This window comes from Caretta caretta, chromosome 3 (assembly GCF_965140235.1).
Source record: "Caretta caretta isolate rCarCar2 chromosome 3, rCarCar1.hap1, whole genome shotgun sequence".
NCBI lineage: Eukaryota > Metazoa > Chordata > Testudines > Cheloniidae > Caretta > Caretta caretta.
In genome coordinates, this window is record NC_134208.1 from 32,550,075 (window position 1) to 32,573,025 (window position 22,951).

Below are 22,951 nucleotides of genomic sequence, written 5' to 3' on the forward strand. Positions count from 1 at the left end.
TTTTTACACTGCCTGTACTTCCTTAGCAAGCTGTACCCTTCTCTACCAATACTCCAGTAATGTGGAATATGCTGTACACTTAAGGTTGCCAACCCTCCAGGATTGTCCCAGAGTCTCCAGGAAGATTATGTTATGAAATCTCCAGGAATTTGTCCAACCAAAGTTGGCAACCCTTCACTTACTCTCCTTTTATCAAATACGGCAAACATATAGTGCAGTGATATGGTCTTTTTATAACAAAAAGATAATTCACACCTCTCCTTCAAGGAAAAGTAACAAGATTATTTCAAAATAAATGAAAATGTATTGTTCCTTCTAAATTTGGATTTCTAAAATTTACTGTTAGACAGAAAACTACACAATAAGTACAGAACTGAAGATTTGTGGAAACCCTTCATTGGCAATTTCATCCAGACTGATGAATTAGGGTGTCATTGGTTTTGACTTGGCTTTACTGAATGTGGTCCTAAGTAATTATCTCTTGATTTAGAAAATAAAAGTTTTATAAAGGAAGCCAAAAGAAAAAAAAAAGCCTAATAAAATAGAAAAAAACAATATCTCCTCCGTAATTCAGAGATTTTTAAATAATTTGCAATCTGAAATGCTGGATCTGAGGTTTGTCTTATACATATCCTGATAGTTTCCAGTAGTTAAATATGAATAAAATAACTTCATCTTTTTCCAAGGCAATAAGTAAGCATATTACATTACAAATTTCTGCTGCCTCACATCTCAGTCAAAAACATTAGTCCTCTCTTAGTTTAGGAGAAAAAAGCAACTTTTTCTTCTGTCTTTGATCTTTTCTGTCAATCCACATAGTTTGGTATCATTCCTGCCTGCAAATGGAGACAGTACAGAAAATCTCTTTGCTTATGTCATCACCTATATACAGATTAGAGAGAACCTTGCATATTATCTTCTACAGTGTTTTTACAGTAAAATTCAAAGACTCTCTCAAAAAAACAAATTACATTTTAAAATGAATACAATTCCAATACACTCAAATTTCACTTTAATAAAATCTACCAACCTCCTCTCCAGCTACTCAGTTGTCTGATTAGATGGCAGTGTGTGTAGTAAATCCAGCTCCAGAGGGAGTAACTCTTCTTTTTTCTGTCCTGAATCCCCAATTTCACTCTCAGAGACTCCAAATGCAGGGAATAGTTTGGAATCTACCATCCTCCACGAATGTACTTAACTAATAATATAACCTGCTTGCCTCAAGTGAACTCCACAGAATATTAAATCACCTTTATCACACTGGCATGGTGATTTGGGGCACAAAGAAAGGTCATAGTGTCCTCTTTGAAAGTAAATATTGAAGCACCCTTAGAATGTACCTAGCACATAGCTAAATAGGTTAATTTAAAATATTTAGGTTTATTGTTTTCTATTCATTTGAATGCTCTTGTAATTGAATTGCATATGACTCAAAGATCAATCACGTTGCTAGTATTACCTTTCTGTTCTTGTATAAAAGAATTAATACTTTTAGAGACTGAGTGTTAACTTGCTAATATGGATTGCAATTCTACCACAAGGCATGTTTTTTATGGTAAAGTATTTGTGGGGTTTCTTGAAGATGCATAATCTTGTTCCTGATCTTTAGCTTTTGAATTAAAAAAGAAAATATAGTTACGGAATTCATTGTAACTAATAAGGACTTGAAATAGAAAATAGTATTGACAATTTTAGCTTTTTTAAAAATAAATGCTTTTCCTTCTTAGTATTAATCGCCATAAAATGAGATGGATAAGTGGATAAAACATCTTTACAATACTCTTAAAATATGCAGTGTAGCATTTATTTCTTTAAAAAAAGTTGAAACAGTGTTATATCAAAGCCAATATGAATATTAGCCTTCTTATATCTTTAATAGGCTAGCTCCTGCTGATGCAAGGATCTTTTTGTAATCATGAAGATCCATGTGAATTGGACCTGCTTTTATATCAAAAAGACCAGGCCGTTTTTGAAAGAAATGAATGACCAAGATTTATAGGAAAACCTGCCTTATAAATGTCTCTGATAACTGAGCTGAAGGTGACTAGCAACAGCAGCTGATTTTTAGGCTGTATTTGTATGGGAAAGAAAATTTCCAAATAAATTAGTGGTATTTTAACCATTTGATCTCTTTTTGATTAAGACGGTCCCAAAATGAGAGAGAGTTTGCCTAGTGAAGATCAAACACATTTTCCTCATAGATAACCTGTTGCCCCCACTTCAGGGAGCCACCTGATGTACTGGGGTCCCACTGAGCCCACCCATTCCACCAGCCTGGGTTCCCTCACCCTGCCTTACTGTTCCAGACCCTCAAGCCGCCTCCTAATACACACACAGAGATAGGACCACACCCAGCTGCAAAAGGACACAGACACTGAAATCCGCACCACATGGGAAAACTTTGGCTATAGAGTTGCCCAGCACCCAGGTGCACACCGTGTTTGGAGTGTAAGCCCCAAATTGTGTCATCTTGTGCTGCACAGAAATCTGTACAGTGTAAAGCACATGAAAATCACCCCCTCCCTCAATGTGGAGGAAGATATGCACAGCTTTTTGCCCTCCCCCCGTTATGAATTGCACAAACTGGTTTATAAAAAACAAAAACAAGTTTATTAACTACAAAGAACAGATTTTAAGTGATTATAAGGGATAGCAAACAGATCAAAGTAGATTACTGAGCAAATAAAGCAAACACGTAAACTAAACTTAATGTACTACTGGCTACAAGTAGTAATTTCTCACCCTAAATGTCATTTTAAGCAGGTTGCAGAGATTCTTGAAGACAAACTTTTCTTGCTTGCAGCTTAGAATTCCACATATTCCTTTCATGGGCCAGATACCTTTATAGCCTTGGTCCAGTTCTTCTCTTCCTGAGATCAGTCTTAGGTGTTTCCAGCAGTCATCTTGGGTGGAGATTCAGTAAAGAACCCACCCTGGTTACCTCACTTCACTGCCTTAAAAAGGATTTATATATGGTGGGAATCCTTTTGTCTCTGGGTCATTCTCCCTCCCCTCCCCCAGTGAAAAAATACTAGTAGTCCAAGATGGAATCCAGTACCAGGTGACATGATCACATGACTCTGCAGTGTCACAGCAACATCCCAGGAAACTTCTCAGGAAGGTGAGGGATTAGCATGTCTAAAGTCCTATTGTTCTCCCTAATAGCCCATCCAGACTGATTGCTTTCTGTCTGGTGGGTGTTCCCCAGAACACTTTTATAATTGATACATAGTTAATATTCCTAACTTCAGATACAGAAATGATACATGCATACAAATAAGATAATCACATTCAGTAAATCATAACATTTCCAATATCTCACATGACCCATCTTGCATAAACTACATCTTAGTTATGCCATATTCATATCATAAACATATTTCTTTGAAGAATATGGGGCGTAGTGTCACAAATACTATTAAGAAAATAAACTTAAGAGGGAAATTTGTTACCAGTATCCTACTTTCCTGTTGAAAAATGACTTTCTACCACCATGTAAAAACATTGTTATGTAAAAACAATGAAGAAAATGTACAGATCGTCAAAACTGCTTTAATCACTGAATCTTCACCAACTGGTGGTGATTTGGTTGCCAGTATGAAATAATTTGATGGGAGTGGCCCGGCCCTCACCACTTCCCGCAGCTCCCATTGGCCAGGAATGGCAAACCGCGGCCACTGGGAGCTGCGAGCGGCCATACCTGCGGACACTCAGGTAAACAAAGCATCTTGTGTCCCACCAGGGGCTTACCCTGAACAAGCCGTGAACCCCTGTCTTGATGGGCTGCGTGCCGAAGGTTGCTGACCCCTAGTCTAGGAAAACAACATTGTTCTTGCTATGCTGTACCTGTTCTTTGGATAAGTAGAACATTCGTCTCCATGGCTGTTGGTGTGGCACTTCAGTTGTCATATTTGCCCTTTATGTGACAAGTGAACTGCAAAATGTGAACTTTACTTTCATCCTCTACTGTTTGTGTATGATGTGCGAAGACTAATTCTCACAACTCAAGCTGCCAGCATGCTCTTCTTTCTCAGATAAGGGAGAGCTCCACTCAGGTTATAGGCTTGTGTGAGACAACTGCTCAGATAATTTAAAGATGTCAAGGGCCTCTGTAAAAGAGAGTGGATAAGGGACCTGATATTTTGAATGCAAAAAACACTCAAACAGATACTTTTATAAGAAAATACTAAAGGGCAAAAGTTGGTGGGTTTTTTGCTTTTCAGTTACCTACCTTAAAGTAAATTTAAAGGTGATCTTGTTAAGCATGTAACAACAACTGATGGATTAAAAAATCTAACTCTCTTTTCATTTCAAGTAAGGAAAACATATGTATGTGCTAGACTGTTGGTAATGGAAAATGATTGCCTGGAGTGACTATTATAATTTTTTCTAGGTATGCCTTACATTTTGTTGTACAAAGTGGAATTTCCTACTATATCATGATCATAATAGGAGTGGAAAATATGCACAAGTAAGTATTAGGTTTCTTTATTTAAATTTAAACAGTTATTTAGAAAGTTGATGTATAGCTGTTTATAAGAACAAATAAGGTTTATATCTGTGTACATTTCTCTTACTGACACGCTTTATTCTTTAACTGTGCCTAGTATGTCATGTTGCTATTGGCATTAGAATATCAAAACATTTCAGTATTTGAATTACGCTAAAGATGGCTTGTTTATATGGAAAAACACCACCTTTTTTGTCTGTTTTGTCTGTTTGAAATGCCAAGCACTTATCTCACTGTCTGCAGAAAGAAATGCTAAGGCAGCATTGTAATTCTCAATGTATAGCTGTTAATACTTTTCTCATTGCTTAATCATAAATTGTCTTAGGTTGCAAATACATGATTAATCCATATTAATACAATTTTGTAGCTCTCAATACTAATGGAAGGAAAAGATCCTGGGATGAGAAGAGGGTTTGTGTGATGACAGTGAATATTAATTCATTTAAAATGCCATCATTTTTTGTTTGCTCTGTTTTAAAAAAGGAAAAGAAACATGAAAAGGTATTCACATTAGGACACAATTTTAGTCTGATAATAGAATCATAAAAATGTAGGACTGGAAGGGACCTTGAAAGGTCATGTAGTCCAATCCCTTGCACTGAGGCAGTACTAAATATTATCTAGGTCATCTGACCGATATTTGTCTACGCTGTTCTTAACATGCTCCAGTGACAGAGATTCCACAACCTCCTTAAGTGATTTATTTCAGTGCTTAGCTACTCTTACAGTTAAGAAGTTTTGCCAGTGTCTAACCTGAATCTCCTTTGCTGCAATTTAAAGCTAAAATAGAGACTTAACTATGTAATAGCATTTACGTGGTTTTTTTTGTTTTTTTTTCCTTTAAAGGAAACAAAAAAGGATATTTTAAAAATGAATTATATGTATACATTAGATAAAGGCCCCAACTGAGTTTAGGGCCCCATTGTACTAGGCCCATACAAATGAATAGCAAGAGACTTAATTCCCTGAAGAGGTTACTTAAAAAAAACAACACAAGCAAAGCAAGGGAGGGGAAACAGAAAGGAGATGTAATTTTGGTTTTGTACTGCTGATGTGTCTCAGTTGCCCCAGATTATCTTTGAGGGAGCGGGAGAGTCTAAGTGTTCAATTCCCTAGGGAGAGAGGGAGGTGTGTGTGTGTGTGTGTGTGTGTGTCTCTCTCTCTCTCTCTCTCTCTCACACACAGACGCACACCTGCATGTGCACATTATATTCCTGTGTTGGAGTCAATGGAATCCACCTAGTTTGATTTAGCAGCAAAAACTCTCTGCAAGATTTTAGAATTTGGCATCCTATTAACCTATTACACCTTCTTATTCCTGACCCCCACTCAGGAAGGGGGTTCCTCTGTCAGAGCTCCAAGGTTCCTCAAAGTTCAGCTCTCTGGTTTCTTGCCCCAACTCATTGTCAAAAGGATGGAATGGAGATCCCTGGAGAGCCAATTAATAACGTGTCCAAAACAGTTGCCATGTCATGCAGCACAAGAATCTCCCTTCCACTGTGGGCTGCATACGTGTACCCTGTACCATTTACTGCCACTGCCGTAGTGGGAGGGAGAAACCCATATTTGATTTAGCGGTCTTGATCTCCTGCATGACAGGTGCAGGTGTTTACTAGATTACAATTTAGATAACACCAGGCAGCTTTTATCTTTTTATTAAAAATATTAATTTCTGCATATGAAATCCTCTTTTTTTTTCAAAGCTGATGCCAAAGGACAAAAGAAATATGCAGTTAATGTTTCATCGTAATATTTTTTGTTCATAAAAAGCTCTGTCAATTGCAATAAATCCCAAAGAGAATACATTTGAAATAAATAAATGGAAACATAAATTATTTTAGTATTGAAACATAGCTTCCTTTTAGTTAGCACAAATGCTGAAGGATTAAAGGAAAATATTCAATCAGTATTTTTGTTTCAGCACCCTCTTATTTTAATTACCATGTTTAATTTAATTGTATGCACCCTAGTGAATCAAGTTCATCGCTAGCATAAGGAGGCACAACTCCCTTGAAATCAGCAGAGTTGTGGTAAATTAAAACCGGGATAAATTTGACCCAGTGCAATGGAATATCTTCACTGTGTTAGGGCCATAAACTACATCAGTCTGCATGTGGAAATCAGTATTTGGACCTTAGAGTAGGTAGCCTTTAAGTGTACTAAAACAGCTGTACTACAACAGATTTAAAGCTAAAACCTGAAACATACTTGCACATCTTGTTTAGTGTCTAGAATTATTGAAATGGTTATGCTTCTGCTAAAAGTAAAAGACTGTTAATGAAACACCATGATTGAGATTTTAAACACTCAGGAGTGTGGAACTTCAGTTACGGGGTTTCCTGCAAGAGGAAGTTGTGTTTTATTTTGTAATGCTCGATAGGGGAGAAAAGGAGTTGCTTCTGTCACCAATGCTTTCAGCCTTTAATGCACATAAGATGCCCTTGTATTTAAAAAAATGCTCCTGGGTGTTGTACAACTGTTTTCAATACTGGCCCAAGTTTATCTTCTCAGGGTAAGCCTGCTTCCTCTGCCTGCTGGTGGTTGTCTATGCTAGTGTAACACCAGTATGGATGGCGAAACACAGGTATTGAAGCTACACCTTGTGGTCCTCCCCAGTGCAGTCCAACAATGCTGCTTCCCATGCTTCACTTTAATGTTCATTCTGTTAGTGAACTGGAGCAGCATCTGCAAGAGGTATCATATTACATAAATAGATTACTAATGAAGCCTCTGGCAAATCCCTATTTTTCACCTTTTCTGGTAGAAGTACAGCTACAATCAGCACCTGAGAAATCTGTACAAATAGGCTTGGTATTGAATGAAATCGGAGTCCTGCAATATCAATTTCTTATTGTGGATATTGTGTGGGTGGGGTGGGGTGAAACATGTGGGCTGTTAAATTTTTTAAGTGGATAAAGGCACAGAAAGACTGTTATACCAGTAAAATAAAAACCAGCAGGATCTTATTAAAGGGAAAAAGGCAAAATACCACATTTATTGTGAATGCAGAAAGAATCATAGTAAGCAGTTAGTTATAGCTATAACATTCCATTCAATCTCATATTTCTATTTATTCACACATTCATTCATACAAACACACACACACACAGGTTCTGCAAGGTTGTTATCATAGTTACCAGCCTTAGAGTTGCTCATGCCAAGCCACTGGCCAGGTGGCCTGGACATGAGGAGGGAGCAGGGCCTTGTCAGATGCTCATCTGATGCTCCTGGAAGTTGGTTTGCAGAATCAGACCCCAGAGCTCTCACTTTTTAGAGTCTATTTTTATAGGAATTTCTTCCTATGCCAGTCTATGGGAATTGCTTCATCATGCTGTTGCTGAATCAATCAGCAGATAGCACATTCCTGACGGCTCCGTGCTGCTAGATGTTATCTTGTTCTTTGGTTCTCCCATTCTGGAGGCTGTTGGGTGGATTCCAGTCTGCCCTCCGGGGGTCCTCTGGTTATTTCCACTTGACGCCTTCTTCAGCCGATGGACACTGGATTCTTAGGCTGGCACCTCCCTGATCATTCAGTTATTATCCACACCAAGCATCCATCCACATACATCCTCTATCTCTATTTTAATTACAATTGTTAATACAACAAAAGGGCAGGGAGTCTCTGGGTGCTGTTTCTGTCGTTAGAGTATTGCTTTGAGTCTCTCTCTCTGTGAATTGCTTTGAGAACAGACTCTGTCTTAGAATGTACTAACACAGTTAGCAGCTTGCAAGTTTCACACATAGAGGGAGAGAAACAGTACCAAAAACCAAGAGACCTCTTAATTAGTAATACTCTGGAATTTAAACTATGGGGAATCAAACTCATTTGTGATTTTAATACAGAACTTCTTTAATATGATCCAACAAGACAAGGAGAAGGAGGGTGGAGATAGTGGTCTAGATGGACACACTTCTGTAGGTAGGTCAGAATAAAAATATTTTTCCTAGGTTTGTTTCTTGTAATCTTTTTTTTTTAAATTTGGCATTAGAATATTATATTACCCAGCTCAAAGAGCAAAATTACAGTCAGTGAAAGATTTTTAAAAGTCTTGGAGTACACAGAAAAAAATAATTGTTTAATGCCTAAAGTCAGGTTAAGCTGAAATAAGCAAAAGCCTTGTTCCTCAATTTGAACGAGCTCGCTTAGTAAGCTAAATGAGGTGTTTATTGAACATTTGACTGACAGATTTCACTAAATGTCATGGGCTCAATGACAGACAAGTTTAACTGTAGGATAGAATATAATTTGAATTGCTGTGAAAGCTAAGATGGGAGTGAAATTTCTTTTTTCCTAAGTCATACTTGGAGTGAAATATAGAATGGGCCAAGCAAACATTCCCAGCTTTGATTAAGGAAGTGATAAAATGCCCAAAAAAAAAAAAATCCCAACAGCTGCAGGAGGAGAAAAGCATTAGAAATCTTGGCCTCTTAGAGCATGTTAAACAGAACAAAACCTTTTTGTGTAAAGCAGATACTGTGCAGTTAGGGTCAAATCGTGATCATATATAGGTGGGAAAAATTCACTGCCTTATCAAGCTCCTAAGGAATCTCACAAAGATAACTGAGGAACGTGACTAAGATGACACGGGCTATAAATCTCTGGCTGCCAGGAAGAAGATGGAGATACTTTCTAAAAAAACAAGATTATTTTTCCCATGAACATCAAGAATTTGATCTGTGTTAAATGTGGAGGAGCTTTTACCAGTTAACTGTACTTTACTGGAAAAAAGATCTGAAATAGCCTTGCTGTGCCCCCCCCTCCCCCCCCCCCCCCAAGTTGCAGTTATTTTCCTCCTCCTATGACCCTCAGGTATTTGGATCAATTTGCAAGTCAAGATTTTGGTGCTCCCTGGAGCAACATACTGGCACAGGAACAGGTTCCTTCTGTTCTTCCTCTTTTAAGATTCAGATTTCTCTGTCACCTGGACTCTTTCAACATTATGGCTGCTTATTTTTTTTTTTTTAAAGTATTGACACTGAATTGGGTCTCTGCTTAGCAGTTTTTCTTTTGTCATTATGACCCTCTGACATCTGTCAGCAGTCTTTGATACCGTTGACCAGATGCCAATCTCACTTTCCCCTAAAAAGGTATAAACGCTCTTGGTGTACCTTTAACAGATCAACAGCAAGACTATCTCAACGACTATCTCTTGCCTTTAGAATTTACTTCCCTTGTAGCTGGCCAAATCTTATATGTGGTTCCTTCAGGGCATGATGCAAGGCATTATCATTGTATTGTGGGTGTGCATGTTTATTAATACTTAATGTTTTCATCTTCAAAGCTCTTTATTAACATACTAATTGATTGTCAGTTAGTTCTTTATCCCTTATTCCTGACAACATAATTGCTTCTACTTGAAGAGCTGGCAGTAGAAGTTAGCAATTGGGGCTCTTAAATGAGGCTCCACATGGGTTAGTTCTATCTAGTTGATGTTTTTAATTTAGTATAAGTACCTGATTACTGTGGCATTACATACACTACAAAGTAATACTATGTTAGTGTAAAAAGAAAAGGAGTACTTGTGGCACCTTAGAGACTAACCAATTTATTTGAGCATGAGCTTTCGTGAGCTACAGCTCACTTCATCAGATGTTTACCGTGGAAACTGCAGCAGACTTTATATACACACAGAAATCATGAAACAATACCTCCTCCCACCCCACTGTCCTGCTGGTAATAGCTTATCTAAAGTGATCAACAGGTGGGCCATTTCCAGCACAAATCCAGGTTTTCTCACCCTCCACCCCCCCCACACAAATTCACTCTCCTGCTGGTGCTAGCCCATCCAAAGTGACAACTCTTTACATAATCAAGTCGGGCTATTTCCTGCATAGATCAAGGTTTTCTCACATCCCCCCCACCCCCATACACACACAAACTCACTCTTCTGCTGGTAATAGCTCATCTAAACTGACCATTCTCCAGGTTTAAATCCAAGTTAAACCAGAACATCGGGGGGGGGGGGGTAGGAAAAAACAAGAGGAAACAGGCTACCTTGCATAATGACTTAGCCACTCCCAGTCTCTATTTAAGCCTAAATTAATAGTATCCAATTTGCAAATGAATTCCAATTCAGCAGTTTCTCGCTGGAGTCTGGATTTGAAGTTTTTTTGTTTTAAGATAGCGACCTTCATGTCATTGATTGCGTGACCAGAGAGATTGAAGTGTTCTCCGACTGGTTTATGAATGTTATAATTCTTGACATCTGATTTGTGTCCATTTATTCTTTTACGTAGAGACTGTCCAGTTTGACCAATGTACATGGCAGAGGGGCATTGCTGGCACATGATGGCATATATCACATTGGTGGATGTGCAGGTGAACGAGCCTCTGATAGTGTGGCTGATGTTATTAGGCCCTGTGATGGTGTCCCCTGAATAGATATGTGGGCACAATTGGCAACGGGCTTTGTTGCAAGGATAAGTTCCTGGGTTAGTGGTTCTGTTGTGTGGTATGTGGTTGTTGGTGAGTATTTGCTTCAGGTTGCGGGGCTGTCTGTAGGCAAGGACTGGCCTGTCTCCCAAGACTTGTGAGAGTGTTGGGTCATCCTTTAGGATGGGTTGTAGATCCTTAATAATGCGTTGGAGGGGTTTTAGTTGGGGGCTGAAGGTGACGGCTAGTGGCGTTCTGTTATTTTCTTTGTTAGGCCTGTCCTGTAGTAGGTAACTTCTGGGAACTCTTCTGGCTCTATCAATCTGTTTCTTTACTTCTGCAGGTGGGTATTGTAGTTGTAAGAAAGCTTGACAGAGATCTTGTAGGTGTTTGTCTCTGTCTGAGGGGTTGGAGCAAATGCGGTTGTATCGCAGAGCTTGGCTGTAGACGATGGATCGTGTGGTGTGGTCAGGGTGAAAGCTGGAGGCATGCAGGTAGGAATAGCGGTCAGTAGGTTTCCGGTATAGGGTGGTGTTTATGTGGCCATTGTTTATTAGCACTGTAGTGTCCAGGAAGTGGATCTCTTGTGTGGACTGGACCAGGCTGAGGTTGGTGGTGGGATGGAAATTGTTGAAATCATGGTGGAATTCCTCAAGGGCTTCTTTTCCATGGGTCCAGATGATGAAGATGTCATCAATATAGCGCAAGTAGAGTAGGGGCTTTAGGGGACGAGAGCTGAGGAAGCGTTCTAAATCAGCCATAAAAATGTTGGCATACTGTGGGGCCATGCGGGTACCCATAGCAGTGCCGCTGATCTGAAGGTATACATTGTCCCCAAATGTGAAATAGTTATGGGTAAGGACAAAGTCACAAAGTTCAGCCACCAGGTTAGCCGTGACATTATCGGGGATAGTGTTCTTGACGGCTTGTAGTCCATCTTTGTGTGGAATGTTGGTGTAGAGGTAGTGTACTAAGGTGTAGTGTACTAAGCAAGTATAGCAGTTGGGAATGTTTGTATTTATTGCTGAATAATTTTTTTGTTTTTTTAACTTGACTCTATTATATAGAGTTCAGTCTTTAGGATTGTAAAGTATGAAAAATATATTTTTCTGTTAAGAAAAGGACTTATGTGTATTGTTGTTGTACCACCTAGAAGTCCTAGTCGTGTACCAGGACCATTGTGCTAATCACTCTACAAATGAAGAACAAAAAAGATTTGTCCCTGCCCCAAAGAACTTAGTATAATACTAGAGGCAAGTGCTGATGGATACAGACAGATGGAGTAGGACAGGGAAACAATAACACAATGCTGGTCAACTTGATCAGAAGTGGTCTCAGCATACCAGCAGTCTAGCTGCTGTCCAGCTTTCATGGGAAAGGAGAGAGTTAAGAAGGGTTTAGAAGGAGGATAATGAGGTAGCTTTGCAGATGTTTACTAGGCACTCCTCCCAAGTGTGACGGGAGCACAGGAGAAAGCACAAGGGTACTTTTTTGAAAATTTAACATGTGGATGATGGAGGCTGGTATCCTTGGTTGTTTGGCGACAGGAGTCAACATCTCAAAAGTGATTTGAGAGACTGTGAAGGGCGTAGAAAGTGAAGACAAGTTATTTATTAGATGTGATAGTGAAGGGGGAACCGGTGGAGAGATGTGAAGAAACAGGTGACATGGTCAAAGTGATGGCCTAGGAAAATGATCTTTGCAGCAGCATGCTGAATGCACATGAGTGGGGCAAGATAGCATTTGTCAAGGCCGGAAAGAAGAAGGTTGCAATATTTGAGATAAGAGTCTGGAGAAGATTTTCAGTTGTGTGGGTGAATAAGAAAGACATCTCTTAGAGATGTTACACAGAAAGAATCAGTAAGATTTAAACATAGCCTGGATATGAGGGCAGAAAGAGAGGTCTGAATTGAAGATCACATCCAGGTTACATGTCTGAGTGATGAGAAGGATGGTGCAGTTTTGTTGATGGTGGCAGAGAAAGGAGGTAGTGGGAGCAGAGAGGAACATGAGACAGTCTGTTTTTAGCCACGTTGAGCTTGAGCTGATGAACAGACATTCATGAGGAGGCGTCTGAGAGTCAGGCTTATATTTTATTTCAGAGAAGTAAGGAAGTAAATCTCTAAATTGTCAGCATAGAGATGGTAGTTGAATTTGTGCTTGTGCATGAGGTTCCCCACAGATAAGATATAAAGGGAGAAGAAAAGTGGATCCAGGATAGCTCTGAGAAATCCCTTCTCCCAAAAAGTTGAGGGGGGGAGGAAGATCTTCCAAAAGATGTGCTGAAGTAGCAATTAGAGAGATGGGAGGAAAACCAGAGGACAGTCATTGAAGCCAAGGGAGGACAAGATTTCAAGAAGAGCAGCTGATAGGTCACAGAGGATGAGGATGGAGTACTGGTTCTGAGCTTTGGTTAGAAAGAGGTTATGATGGGTTCCCCTCCCGGGGAACCACCTGGAACTGGGGCACCACTGAGCCCCTGACCTACCACGCTGGGCTCCCTCTCAAACTGTGCTGTTGAGACAAGCTGCAAAGTCCTCTAGCTTTCACTTTTACCAGCATATATGCAGGTAAAGACACTCCCAGCTTCAGTTACATGGAGACTTTCTGACCAGCCCTTGCATCTAAGCTAAGGCTACTCTCAGCTCCCCAGGTACACATCCCTTCTGGAGTATAAACCGAAAATTATATCGTCTTCCACTGCACAGGGAACTGTACAGCATAAGCTCATAAAATTTGCCCCCTCCCTCAATGTGGAGAGGAAAATGCAACAGTCTTTACCCCTGAGTTATGATTCCCACACACTTCGCTCCAATTCACTGCTTAAATAAAGCAAAAACAAGTTTATTAACTACAAAAGATAGATTGTAAGTGATTCTAAGTGATAGCAAACAGATAGCAGATTAACTAGCAAATAAACAAAAACCGCAAACTAAGTATTAATATACTAAATAGATTGGATATGATTAACAGATTCTCACCCTAAGAGATGATATAAGCAGGCTGCAGATTCTTAAGGGGCAAGCTGCACTTGCTTTACTGCTTGGAATTCCTATGTGTTTCATTCACAGGCTAGAAATTCCTTTAGCACTTCCCCCCATTCAGTCTTTGTTCCTCAGGTGTTTCCAGGAGTCCGCTTGTGTGGGGAATGAAGAACACCAGATTATGTCACTCCCTGCCTTATATAACTTTTGCATATGGCGGGAACCGTTTGTTTCAAAGCTCGGATTCCAGATTAGTCGGTGGAAAAATACTGACATCCCAAGATGGAGTCCAGCATCATGTGGTCTGATCACATGTCCTTGTAGAGTTATAGCAGCTATTACTCAGAGACTGTTTGGAGTGTTCTCAGGAAGGCACACCAGCTGGGAGATAAGCTTTTCCTAAGGTCTGTTGTTTTTACCTAATGGCCCATTGCTCCGAACAGGCCCTTCCCCACCCACTATCTACATAAAAAGCATCTTGTCTAATGGGCGTCTATGGGTGTAACTGTATTTGAAATACAGATACATAGTCAATATTAATAACTTTCTGTACAAAAATGATACATGCATACAAATAGGATAATCTTCTTCAGCAAATCATAACTTTTCCAATGACATCTCAATTGACTTATTTTTTTAAATATGTCATAATTATGTCATAATCCTAATAATATCACTGTGAAGAATATGGGGTGCAGTGTCATAGAGGTCATTAGAGACCTTGGTGAGAGGGGCTTCAGTGGGGTGCAAGCAGGGAAAAGCCAGATTGGAGGGGGTCTGGAATAGAACTGGAGGAGAAGAACTCTGCACAGGGATTGTAAACAGCATGTTCAAGGAGTGTAGAGATGAAAGGAAGATGAGGTGGTAGCTGAAAGGCAAGTGGGGTCAAGTATAGGTGTTTTTTAAGATGAGAGAGACTAGAGCAGTGGTTCTCAAACTAGGTCTGCTGCTTGTTCAGGGAAAGTGCCTAGCAGGCCGGGCTGGTTTGTGTACCTGCCACGTCCACGGGTTCAGCCGATCGCAGCTCCCACTGGCTGCGGTTCGGCGCTCCAGGCCAACAGGGGCTGCGGGAAGCGGCGCGGGCCGAGGAATGTGCTGGCCGCCCTTCCCGCAGCCCCTGTTGGCCGGGAGCGGCAAACCGTGGCCAGTGGGAGCCATGATCGGCCGAACCCGTGGACACGGCAGATACACAAACCGGCCCGGCTCGCCAGGGGCTTTCCCTGAACAAGCAGTGGCCCTAGTTTGAGAACCACTGGACTAGAGCATACTTGTGAAGGAAGAGAGGTTAAGGAGAAGGTAGGGAATGGGAGTGGACACAAGAGACATCAGGAGATGAGATGGGGTCACTGGGGCAAGTGGGGGGTTACAGGTGGAAAGAAGATGAGAAACTTTGTGTCTGTGACAAGGGAGAAGGAGACCTAGAGAGTTGTCGGAAGGGAAGGGACACTGAGGGGAGGGGGAAGGTCGCACCATATTTTGTCAATCTTCTCTTGGAAGAACTTGGAGTGATCCTGCGTGGGGAGAAAAGTGGAGTCAGAAGGTAGAAGAGGGTTTAAGGAGTGAGTCAAAGGTGGGTGTGAGATTCAACTAATTTAGAGAAATGGAGTTGTTAGCTAGGAAGATAACAAATTTGTAGTGGAGGAAGTCAGTCTAGTCATGGGATATCTGCCAAAGAAGCTCGGCAGTATGAGAGGAAGCTAATGCTAGCAGTGAACCAGGGCTGGGGTTTGGCAAGACAGATCTTGTGATGGGAAAGCGGGGCAAGAGAAGGACAAAGGGAAGAAGAGTGGAGGAGAGTTTTCATAGGAATGAGTAGCTGTACTCACTTTTCCCATCTCTACTCCTCCAACAAACAGAAACTTTGTTCTTATGTATTACTGATTAGAAAGGCTCTGACGTTCAGCTGGAACTAGCTATGGAAATGCCTTTGGGCTTGTGGCCTGTGGAAGGAGGGAAAGTGTTACATTCCAGGGACTTTCTGCTATCTAAGAAGGTGCAATGGTGGGGAATCATGCTTCCAAGGACCTGAGACATCAACTAATGAGTTTCAGAAGAAAAGCTCAAAATAGAATGTCTGTGAGAGGTTTTCTGCCTCTGCCAAAAAATTGTCAGGATTGCAGCAGAATGGAGCCATTTAATCTGTCTGCATGCAGTTAATTATCAAGAGTTAGTGGCTCAGCAAGAGTTCCTGTGGGGGAAGGCTAATGACAACAATCCTATTCTCCCCGGGAAGGCTTTTAGCTAACAGCTTTGAGGTGTTTTAGATAAAGAAATCTTGAAGAACAAACAGGTAATCCTTTTGCTCTCTCAACACACCCTGGCTGAAGAAAGAGTGGGATGCTCTAGTGGGATGTCCGAAGATGTCTCTTTAATGTCCCCCTCCCTCCCAGTTATACGTATGTGGTATATTAAAATGACACAATCAATTTAGAAGCTGAATCAATTTTTAAAAAGGAGGAAGTAGTAGTTTCAGCTGCTACACCTACTCCTGAGTCCCCTGGCTAGTTTTTGTGTATCTTCCATAGTTTCTTATTTTGAATTGATATTTCTCTGTGTTGCTAGGTAAACTACCTGCACAAAGAGAAGAAACTGATTGCACACAACTGTTGTCAACTACACATACTAGAAATATGGAAAATATACCTTCTTTGATCTTTCAATTAAAGTAATCTTGGATGTTACTTGTTTTATACATAAGTGATGTTTGTTATAATGTTGAAAGCATTCCCTTATTAAACTGCACTGCCCTAGTTAAGTAGATTCTTTTATCTCGCTGTCATCATTTCAGCAGACCTGTCTGTCAGTTTTCAAAATATTTCTCAAAGCTAAGGCTGACTCTCCATCTTTATCTTTAAATATTGTGCTGTCTCATATACCTGCCCAATGGCATGAGTTAAGGACAAGTATCAGCCTCAGCTTTTGAGTTGCATACATTTTGAAAAGAAGAGTTAGGTGTGTGAGTAGAGGTATTAAACTTTCAGTCCCCACATGGTTGGCTAAATAAATACACTAGTCATACATGTAAATGTTCTTGAGTAAATAAGGGTTGCAACTCTGTTCTTTGTATTTGTGATAAGTCAGTAGTTGTAAGTATAGTGTGGGTGTGTGGCAAAAGTGAAATGCTTATTGATTGACTCAACTATAGGAAATATTCTGATGAGCTGCAGATTCAGTCCAGCTAAATTTTTTAAAAGAAAAGGAGTACTCTTGGCACCTTAGAGACTAACAAATTTATTTGAGCATAAGCTTTCGTGAGCTACAGCTCACTTCATCAGATGCATACAGTGGAAATACAGTAAGGAGATTTTATATACACAGAAAACATGAAACAATTGTGTTACCATACACATTGTAATGAGAGTGATGGGGTAAGGTGAGCTATTACCAGCAGGAGAGAAAAAAAAAAAAAAAAAACCTTTTGTCCACGTTCTTGTCAACTGCTGGAAATGGCCCACCTTGATTATCACTACAAAAGGTTTTTTTCTCTCTCCTGCTGGTAATAGGTCACCTTACTCCATCACTCTCGTTATAATGTGTATGGTAACATCCATTGTTTCATGTTTTCTGTGTATATAAAATCTCCCTACTGTATTTTCCACTGCATGCATCCGATGAAGTGAGCTGTAGCTCACGAAAGCTTATGCTCAAATAAATTTGTTAGTCTCTAAGGTGCCAAGAGTACTCCTTTTCTTTTTGCGGCTACAGACTGACACGGCTGCTACTCTGAAACCTAAATTTTTAAACTTCTTAACCCTAACAAGTCATAATTCAACTGTTATGGATTTGTATTTCCATTTTAAATGTTTTCCCTTACTGTTACCTTCCTCCCCAATTCTATCCTACTTTCTCTGCACTCAGTTATCTCTCCTTTATCTCTCTGTTCTATCTATCCATTTTCCCCTCTTGTCAGTTCCTCAGCCTCTTGCCTTCTCCTTTTTGCGGATCCTTTCTCTCTTCCCCCTGGCTTTTTCTCCACCAGCTTATTCCTCTGGTTTTGTTTCTTTGTTTTTGTTTGTTTTTTTCCCCCTAGTCTACGAATGGTTAGTTGGCAGCCTGTGAAAAATTTTGCTAGGGATAGGTCACATAATAATGAGGGAGGATGGGACTCAGAGGATCCCAACAAATGGACAATTATTTTGGTAGTTTGGTGTTTTTAGGCTATTTTCTTACAAGATACCTGGAAAAGTCAGAAAGAAATCAACGCAGATTGATGCAAGTACACCTAAAATCTCTCCAGTTGTCACCAGACCATTTGCTGGCTTGAAACTTCTCTTGAAAATAATATTGCTTTCCTTACTGCCTTGTTACAAGAGAGACAAGATGGGTGAAGTAATATCTTTTATTGGACCAACTTCTGTTGGTGAGAGGCAAGCTTTTGAGATTACACAGAGCTCTTCTTCAGGTCTGGAAAACTTAGGCTGCGTCCACACTACACTACTTAGAGTGGTGCAGCTGCCCCAGTGTAGCACTTGTGGTGCAGACGCCCTAAGGCGACGGGAGAGTTGGTTATCTACTTTGGTGTAATTACTCCACCTCCCATGAGAGGCATTATCTGTGTTGGCAGGAGAAGCTCTCCTGCCGACATAGCGCTTTTGACACTGGCGCGTAGGTCGGTATAACTTAAGTCGCTCAGGGTGTGAATTATTTACACCCCTGAGCAATGTAAGTTAAACTGAAATAAGCTGTAGTGTAGGCAATGTCTTAAAGTATCACAGCTAAATACAAGGGGGAACAGATTGTTTTGCATAAGTAGTTAACACATTTCAGAGGACCATTCAAGATGAAGTGGCTCTAGTCATAGGGAGGAAAGGAAGGAAGGGAGGGGGTGGAAGCATGTCTTGGGGTTGTTGTATTAAACCATAAGTGTCTATTCAGTCCATGATTTTAGTGTCTAGCAAAGTTATGAATTTAAGCTCCCAGGTGTGTTTTGAAAGTGTTGTACAGGTTTCCTTTGAGGATGAGGACTATATAGGTCACATATAGAGTGATTGCTTTATGAAGTGTTCAACCACAGATGATGTGGTGTTTTTGTTTATCATTTTCTTGTGGGAGTTCATTCAAGAGCATAGTGATTGACTGGTTTCACCCAAATAGTTGCTACTGGGGCATATAGTGCACTGGATGAGGTACACCCCATGTTGTGATAGGGATGTGTAGGATGAGGGATCTTGAAAAGTATGGTGTGGGGGTGGGGTGGGGTGGGGGTCATTGTAGCAATGGAGATATAGCTGCAGGTTTTTCATCTGTTGTTCTAGCAAGATTAGAGCCACTTTGAGTTGGTGTGTCCTGGTCTGCAAGGAGCTTGCTTCTGATGCTGATGTGACCAGGGTCCTAGTGGGGGCCAGCTCTGGTCACTCAATTTGGGTAAACTTCAAAGAATGGAGCAGCCAAACCCCCCAAAGCTGGTGGATATTCCAATACTTAGATGCACCAAGCCAGCATAAAACAGCTTCTTTAATACCTTACTGGTTACTCAGAAGGCCAAACAACACAGTTCCCTTAACATGATCCAGCGTCAGGCTTCCATCCAGGTACTCACGTCAGATATGATGAAAATTTTTGTAAATCTTATTTCATCATATAAAAGAAAAGGTTCTACCAGTCCCAAAGGATCGGAAACAAAGGTTTCAGATCTTACCCAAATACACGCGACAGCCCATTCTTATTAACTAAACTGAAATTTATTAAAAAACAAGAGGGAGAGAGAGTATGGTTAAAAGATCAATATACATACGGACATGAGTTCATTTCATTGAGTTTCAGATTGACAACAGAGATGGTGAGCTTTGTAGTTGCAAAGAGTTCCTTTAGCACTCAGTTTATAGGTCACAGTCCAATGTCCAAATCTCATATTCAGGGTATAACAGCGTAACTGGGACCTCATACTTGACTCAAACTTCCCCCGATAAAGTCTAAGCAGATCTGAGATGACAGAATCGGGACCCAAGGATCTTTTATACAATTTCATGTCTTTTGACAAGTTGGGATTTTCTCGGGGAACAAAAGGTAATTAGGATGACTTTGAAGGAGGTCCATCACTGGTACTTAGCTATACAAATTAACAATAGGCCATTTGCTTTTTCTTCCACCATTCACAGTACATTTCAGAGAGAGATGAATACCGAGACATCCCATGTTTACAATTCATTTAAATACAAGGATCTTCTTTTGACCTCTGAATTATCAGAATACAGCATAGACAGGGACTGTTGATTACATTGTCGACCCTACTCATACATATGTAAATACACAAAAACACAAACATTGTCTCCCCACATGTCTTTTGAGGGATATTTATTTTGCAGGATTTTTAACACTTTCTAGCCATGTGTTACACCCCCAGGGCGAGACTAGTGTGGAAGGGCAAAATTTGAGCTCCTGCATACACCTTAAGGACCTTCCAACATTGATATGAGCTGTATTTATATTGAATTCTTTGTAAGGCCAAATTATTGATGCATGCTTTAGCCCTAGCCAAAAACTTCGTCCATACTTTGTGAAACATTTTAGTGATTCCAGGGTTTAGTCTATGTGTTAACTTAACATAGCCATTAATGTTCTTCAGAGAGCACTTACTCTGGTATTCAGACATGAAGGCTGTGAGGTTTCCCTTTGTGCACAGCAGTTCAAGGTTGTAGTGATTTTTCTGCTGTGGAAAGTTTTAGAAAGTTTATGCATTAGCTGTGAAGCCTCAACATTATTAGGCTTTTTAACACAAAGTGTGTTCTTGTTGAACCCAACAACATAATCCTAAGGGTTTCTGTTATGTACCACTCTTAACATGTTCAAGGGCTTTTCCAAAAGACCATGCATATTGTACATTTTTACAGTTCTTAATATCAGTAACAAGTTAGTTACAGTCATTAGCAATAACATCAGTTTTATCACAAGTGTACATTTACAGTTATTTTTGTCATGCCAAGCCTTTGGTTTAGACAAATCGTTCCTTAGGTTCAATATCCCTTTTCTTGACCTGAGGGTCTTCCTTAACATAGGCTTTCAGTTTAACCACTTCCTTGGGGTTTTAGGGTTAACCTATGGCTTTTGTCTGCAAGGTTTAATCCTTCCCTTCGTCCCTGTCCAGTAGGGTCAAAATATGAACTCTTTTGTGTAACAGAATCCATTGGCTGGTTGAGTGCAGTCCTCTTTGCTATAGTTAAGTCTTTCTCCCCCCATTCTGTCAGGTAATTTGCATCAACACAGACACTAGCTTGTTTACTAGTTTTCAAATCCTCAACCTTTACCAATTCCAAGGCTGGACTCTGTCTTACAGAGATTCCATCCATTTTCACTAGCATGTTCAACTCAAGGTTATTTTGTGCTTCCCTTACCAACCTCTGTTTCCACATGGAATCAGATGTCAAGTACCACTAAGGGATCGTCTACACTGGCAATCTTAAAGCGCTTTAACATGGCTTGTGTAGTTGCAGCAGAGTGCTGGGAGAGAGCTCTCCCAGCGCTCTAAAAAAACCACCTCCACAAGGGGCGTAGCTACGAGTGCTGGGAGTGCGGCTTCCAGCGCTGGTGCACTGTCTACACTGGCATGTTAGAGCGCTGAAACTTGCTGCGGTCAGGGGAGTGCTTTTTCACACCCCTGAGCAAGAAAGTTGCAGTGCTGTAAAATGCCAGTGTGGACAAGCCCTGAGAGACTACAAGACCTATCCAAAATATCTAGAGATGAGTTTGTCTGCTCTCCCCTGCATCCTTGTAACCCAGTAACCCGATCTTTCCTCAGTATCTGAGTCACAGACTGCTTACTTAAAGAATCAGCATGAAAACATTCATGTTCCAACAACACTGTCTCCCCAACAAGCTGGTTAAACTTGTAGGGCTGTTTAAATTCCATAACAATTTTTATTTAATTTGAAACCCTTTCAAAGTTATCCACACTGAGTCTTTCTAAAGCAAAGTCAGTGGATCGATACACCTCAGAAAGACTGGCAATTAGGAACCGGAACAAGTCTCCCAAACAAACAGTTGCTTTCTCTATACAGGTTTCAGAGTAACAGCCGTGTTAGTCTGTATTCGCAAAAAGAAAAGGAGTACTTGTGGCACCTTAGAGACTAACCAATTTATTTGAGCATAAGCTTTCGTGAGCTACAGCTCACTTCATTGGATGCATACTGTGGAAAGTGTAGAAGATCTTTCTATACACACAAAGCGTGAAAAAATACCTCCCTCCACCCCACTCTCCTGCTGGTAATAGGTTATCTAAAGTGATCACTCTCCTTACAATGTGTATGATAATCAAGGTGAGCCATTTCCAGCACAAATCCAGGGTTTAACAAGAACGTCTGGGGGGAGGGGGGGAGTAGGAAAAAACAAGGGGAAATAGGTTACCTTGCATAATGACTTAGCCACTCCCAGTCTCTATTCAAGCCTAAGTTAATTGTATCCAATTTGCAAATGAATTCCAATTCAACAGTTTCTCGCTGGAGTCTGGATTTGAAGATTTTTTGTTGTTATATCGCAACTTTCATGTCTGTAATCGCGTGACCAGAGAGATTGAAGTGTTCTCCGACTGGTTTATGAATGTTATAATTCTTGACATCTGATTTGTGTCAATTTATTCTTTTACATAGAGACTGTCCAGTTTGACCAATGTACATGGCAGAGGAGCATTGCTGGCACATGATGGCATATATCACATTGGTGGATGTGCAGGTGAACGAGTGATAGTGTGGCTGATGTTATTAGGCCCTGTGATGGTGTCCCCTGAATAGATCTGTGGGCACAGTTGGCAACGGGCTTTGTTGCAAGGATAGGTTCCTGGGTTAGTGGTTCTGTTGTGTGGTATGTGGCTGCTGGTGAGTATTCGCTTCAGGTTGGGGGGCTGTCTGTAGGCAAGGACTGGCCTGTCTCCCAAGATTTGTGAGACTGTTGGGTCATCTTTCAGGATAGGTTGTAGATCCTTAATAATGTGTTGGAGGGGTTTTAGTTGGGGGCTGAAGGTGACGGCTAGTGGCATTCTGTTATTTTCTTTGTTAGGCCTGTCCTTTAGTAGGTGACTTCTTGGAACTCTTCTGGCTCTATCAATCTGTTTCTTCACTTCCGCAGGTGGGTATTGTAGTTGTAAGAATGCTT

At 40.5% G+C, this 22,951-nt stretch overlaps 1 protein-coding gene across 2 annotated transcripts in view; it reads left to right on the plus strand.

Annotated features, from left to right (window-relative positions):
* The window catches only part of MBOAT2 (membrane bound glycerophospholipid O-acyltransferase 2), a 217,767-nt gene that overhangs the window by 34,227 nt on the left and 160,589 nt on the right, over positions 1 to 22,951 (plus strand). For both annotated transcript variants that reach the window (XM_048845456.2, XM_075126425.1), the window contains one exon: positions 4,394 to 4,471. In XM_048845456.2, the coding sequence (XP_048701413.1) occupies positions 4,394 to 4,471 (78 nt within the window). The remainder of the gene's footprint in view (positions 1 to 4,393; positions 4,472 to 22,951) is intronic.